Raw genomic sequence first — 5,566 nt, 5'->3', positions numbered from 1 at the left:
GAAATGCTAACTCTCCCTCCCCCCCCGGTGGAGGTTAATGATTAACCTCCTCTTGAGGAGATCAAAGGATAAGAAACATAAAGCACTACACATATAGCTGAAACTATTATATACATTAAGGCTCTAAATTGTAGAAATTGTACATTTAGTTTGGCTTTAGGAATAGCAAACAAATTAAATGAAGTAAACATTGAACACAACATAGCGTAGACATAGTTGAGTTTTAATCATCATAGCTCCATAATGAGAACAGGAAGGCACAAAAGAGTCTATTTCATGTTATTCCTTGTCTGTTATACATTTCAAGCATAAATGTCACAGGAAGACTTCAGCTTAAATATTTTTTTGTTATTTTTTCCCTGAAAATTCTACAGAATGAGAACATTAAAACAACACAGACTGTTGTTGTTAAACCAGAAAACAAGATCATTAACAATCCAACATATTCTCATACAACGGTTCATATCTTACAAAAAATTAGGCCTCCTTTTGTGTTTGTTTTCCTACGAATGTCCAGCAACACGTGTCAATTTCCGCTCGTTACATGCATACAGTCTTTTCAAAATAAACATCCGTCATCACAGGTAACAACTTCCTTAGGTTTAGGCAAGAAAACTACTTAGCTAGGCTTAGGAAAACATCAATTTGGTTAAGTTTAGGCAATAAAACTGGTTAGTTAGGTGTAGGAGAAGATCGCGATTTGACTTCGGAAGTGCGTAAGTTACGTGACAAATCAACGTTGACTTCTGGTTTCACACGGGACACGAACAGTTAATAAACCGTTAATTCGTGGGATTAATACGAATTACAGTGCATTATTTTCGTAGGTATAGCTAAAAACGGTGCATTAGAACAACCCGAACAATCATGTGTATAATATATACATGTAAATGAATAAATGCGTGCTTTGTTTTCATTTTTACAAACATAAACATACATAAACATATTGACCATCTGCCTTCTCACTCCCTCCCTCTGACACGGACTCACACAAGAAAACTGTATGTAAAAATAAAAAATTATTCTACTTGCAGAGAGAGCACATTTAATACAACAAGAAGTCCGTTTATCATATATAAAGTTTTGCTTTCTCTTTGGATTCCAGCCACAGAGAAACTCTCACGTACAGGTTTCTCTCTCTCTCAGACAGACAGGCTCAGGGTCTTTCCTTTAAAGCCCCTGAGGTAAAGACTGGAGCCGGCAGACTTGGACATGAGGACGAAGAGGAAGGGGTCGAGACAGGCATGGAGGCAGCACAAACACACCGCCACTTTAAAGTACACGTACAAACTATCCGTTCCATACGCAAACAGCTGCACATAATGGAGGAAGTGCAGGACTCCAGCGGGAGTGAAACACACCAGGAAGATGACCAACACCAGGGAGCTGGCCTTGATGTACATCGTCCAGTCGTGGTGCGATCGGTTGAGCTCGCGCACGATTCTTGCGTAGCACACGACCGTGACCACCAGCGGCACAAAGAGGCCGAAGATGGTCAGAAACAGGTTGTAGTATAGCAGGAAGACGTGGGAGTTCGAGTCCCGGGGCAGGACGTCGTGGCAGGTGGTAAGTTCCACTTCAGGGAGCCAATAGCTCTGCTGGACGAGGAGCTCGGGGACGACGGCGGCACCAAACACGCCCCACACAGCCACGCTGACCCAGCCGGTGAACGCCCTCTTGGGGAGACTTTTGTACATGAACGGGTGCACCACGGCCAGGTAGCGCTTGATGCTGATGCAGGCCAGCGTCTGGGCCGAGCAGTAGAGGTTGCCATAGAAACAGGCCGTGACCACTCGGCAGGCAGCCTCTCCGAGCACCCAGTCGTTTCCATAGAAATGGTAGTGAGCCTTGAAGAAGAGGGAGAGGAGGAGGAGGAGGTCGGAGACGGCCAGGCTGTAGTAGAGGATGGCCGAGGACACCTTCCTAATTTTAGAGGCCAGCGTGCACAAGATGGCGACGTTGGCTGGGATCCCGACAGCAACGACCAACATGTAAATGATGGGGATGACCCGCGTGCTCAGAGCGCCGCGGAGGTTCTCGGCTGTGCTGTTGCTTAGGGACCGCAGAGCTGGAAGGGAATGAGATGAAACGGGAGCTTTTGTCCCATTCAGGACATCAAAAATGATGTTGGTCGGTTGTTTGGTGTCTAGGTTCCCTAGATATGTTCTGGGCACAACAACCCCAGTCTCAGAGCTGTTACTCCGCTTTTTGTTTCTCCTTTTCCCTGCAACACAAACAAGAAAATACAAAAGTTAATGATGTTATTCACAAGACTCATTATACTCTTTATTAGACAGCAACAAACAAATCAAATTATTTTCATTAGTGATTCAAATTTGGATTATTTCCTTGATTAATCGTTTTGTGTATAAAATGCATAGACTGTATTTGAGAAGTGTGTGTCACTGTGACGTCACTCATTGGTTGGTGGATTACGGTTTTGAAGCACGGACAACTCCCAGACCGGACAACGCCGTGGTAACGACCTGTCAATCACAAGGTAGCCACGCCCTAAAGCATCCCCTGCTTTATGGTCTATTTGACTCTAAATGGGACCATAATTTACTAAATGAACATCATGCTGTATTGAAGAAGACTTGAAACTAGCGATTGAGACCATAAACTCATGTTTACAATGTTTACTGAGGTAATAAATCAAGTGAGAAGTAGGCTCATTTTCTCATTGACTTCTATACAATCAGACTTCTTTTAGCAACCAGAGGAGTCGCCCCCTGCTGGCTGTTAGAAAGAATGCAAGTTTAAGACACTTCAGCATTGGCTTCACTTTTCAGACCCGGAGGTTGCCGCCTGATAAAATGTCAGATAATGCCCTCGATTCGACTGTTGTCAGCTCTTTAAATCTCATCATCAGCGGTTATAAGCCTCATAGATGTGGGTCAGTAGGGCACTGCTACACCCACTACATTGTAAAAGTGAAAGCTAAACTTAAAACCAAACAGAACAGCTTCTTTAGGGTAAGGCAACACAAAGACAACCACACATTGTTGGTTTCACACAGGATGTGAAATGTCGTCACCTTGGTTGAAAGTACTATGTAATAGAGTTTCATGCTGTCTATATACTAAAGCACCTCACTTTCGATTTTGCTTTTGTCATAATTACTGCTGTTGCTAGAGGTCACTGTTGTCTTCTTTTACTCCTTCTTTCGGTGATCTACTATGTGAATCGATGATAAAACCAGGCGGCAACCTTCTGAAAAGTGAAGCCAATGCTGAAGAGCCTTAAACTTGCATACTTTCTAACAGCCAGCAGGGGGCGACTCCTCTGGTTGCAAAAAGAAGTCTGATTGTATAGAAGTCTCTGAGAAAATGAGTCTACTTCTCACTTGATTTATTACCTCAGTAAACATTGTAAACATGAGTTTATGGTCTTAATCGTTAGTTTCAAGTCTTCTTCAATACAGCATGATGTTCATTTAGTAAATTATGGTCCCATTTAGAGTCAGATAGACCATAAAGCAGGGGATGCTTTAGGGCGGGGCTACCTTGTGATTGACAGGTCGTTACCACAGCGTTGTCCGGTCTGGGAGTTGTCCGTGTTTTCGTCTTAGAACTCAGATTCAGATTCAGACAACTTTATTGATCCCAAGAAGGGCAATTCAATTCACAGCTTACCCCACAAACACACAAAGACAACATCCAGACAACCATCCAAAATGTTATGTCAATCATAGACCAGTAGAACTGACAAACAGAGGTCGGTGAAGGACAGCAAATAAGTTAATAAAATAAAATAAATAGCAATAAAATAGATAAGAGAAAACAAATAGATAATAAATAGACATTGTTACATGAACTTTAACCCCTTTTACAGTTAATATTAACATATTGGTCGCCTAACACTGTCTTATTCAGCGCTCTGTTGTACTTATCTCCACCCTCTTGTGTCACTTCTGGTTGCAAAAAAAACAATGGGTGACACAGGCAGACAAATAATTAACACTCATTCATCTTGTGTCGTAATAGTTAATGTGAAACAGTGAAAGCAACCACTGTGCAAGTTGTTGCATGTTTTTCCAGTAACTGAAGGAGTGTTCAGATTCTTAAGTATTGTCAGCAAAAATGAATTCATTGTGCAATAAAATGTTCCCTGTCCCCACCCAGTCATGTTATACTATTATATCTGATGTTTCTGGATTGATATTTACTGCTGCATTAATGTCTATGTTGCTTTTTAACTCCTTTATATCCTGTTGGCTAGTTTAATCTACAGCAGTGCATCATGGTTTATAAGATCATCATATGTTTGTAGCGTCGGTGTCCTGTGAGAACCACGTTTCTCTAAAAAGTGTAGAAAAACAGCCTGTTTTCAGCTTTGTGACGATGCATTTTCCAGCTGATCCAAGAGGCTTTTTAAAGAGTTTATTTAGCTGAAGAAGGAGGAGGATTTTCTCAGCACATAAAGGAACATTTCATCCTTCAGTTTATCACAAACATTCAACATCAACACATCTGGAGACATCTGGTTTTCACTGGACAAGAAGGGGATGAAAAACTAATCTGAAAAGCAACTAAAGCTCTCAGACAAATGTAGTGGAGTAAAAAGTACAATATCTACCTCTGAGATGTAGTGGAGTAGAAGTAAAGTAACAGAAAATGGAAGTACTCAAGTACAAGTAGCGTATCTCACATTTGTACTTGAGTAAATGTACTTAGTTACTTTCCACCTCTGCTGATTCCACATTCATTTAGAAATCAACTCAACCAAAGATCACTTCATTTACTTCACTGAGAACTATCAGCAAATCACTCTAAGTATTCAAGATATGTCAGAATAGGTTAATTGTAAAGTAAAATATGATAAAAGAAATATAAACTAAACTTCCATCAGCATGTCTTACCTTTCTTCTGAAGCGTACCACTCAAACAGAGAACCAAAACGAGGAAAAATAGAAGAAGCTTCCCCATTTTATCTTATCGTTTAAAAACAGCACTCCTAAATCTCACTTCTCTCTGGTGTACTGAACGCTCAGTCACACGTTTCATTGCCACTCGGTGTCACCTCTGTCTACTGCTGCTGCTCTGTCTCTGTGGGCGTAATGAAGTCACAACAACACCGCCCCAAAGCTGCAGAGTTAAAAAAAAGGAATGTGGTTTCTCTTTGGTTTCTGTTTTAACATGCACAGAGTGATCTTCTGATGTAACACCTCCATACATGATCTGTGTCTCTCTATCTATCTATTGCACTTCCCTCTGTTTTATGAGGTTCAAAAGTGACACATATCTTTACCATAACCTATTTATTTACTTTAACCTTCACCATATAATGTTTCACCTTCACTGTTTTACAATATCTATTGTCTATCTACTGCTGGACTGGAATATCCTGAAATACCTTTGTTGTTTTTACTGTCATGCTGTCTGTTGATGCTGTGTGTTATAAGAAATGTCTCTCTTGTCTCTAAGTAGTGCAGGCTCTGTTCATATCTGCATATTTTATTTTTCATTGCTTTTATCGTTGATTGTATTTTCAATGCTTTTATTCCTTACGTCTGTGTTTTAACCCTTCTGGCTAAATCTGGCATATTTTCAGAAATGTTATCAAT

General features: G+C 40.8%; 1 protein-coding gene across 1 annotated transcript; it reads right to left on the bottom strand.

Annotated features, from left to right (window-relative positions):
• Nucleotides 1–202: 202 nt before the first annotated feature.
• LOC119478796 (proteinase-activated receptor 3) lies at nt 203–5,066 on the bottom strand. The gene is made up of 2 exons (XM_037753764.1): nt 4,862–5,066; nt 203–2,224 (listed from the first exon to the last, which is right to left on the bottom strand). The coding sequence occupies exons 1-2, from the start codon at nt 4,926–4,928 to the stop codon at nt 1,143–1,145; spliced, it is 1,149 nt and encodes a 382-aa protein (XP_037609692.1). The 5' UTR covers nt 4,929–5,066; the 3' UTR covers nt 203–1,142.
• Nucleotides 5,067–5,566: the final 500 nt, after the last annotated feature.

Source organism: Sebastes umbrosus, chromosome 19 (assembly GCF_015220745.1).
Source record: "Sebastes umbrosus isolate fSebUmb1 chromosome 19, fSebUmb1.pri, whole genome shotgun sequence".
In the NCBI taxonomy this organism is placed as follows: Eukaryota; Metazoa; Chordata; class Actinopteri; order Perciformes; family Sebastidae; genus Sebastes; species Sebastes umbrosus.
The sequence above is the reverse complement of the archived record's forward strand: the minus strand, read 5'-3'. Positions and strand labels throughout refer to the sequence as shown.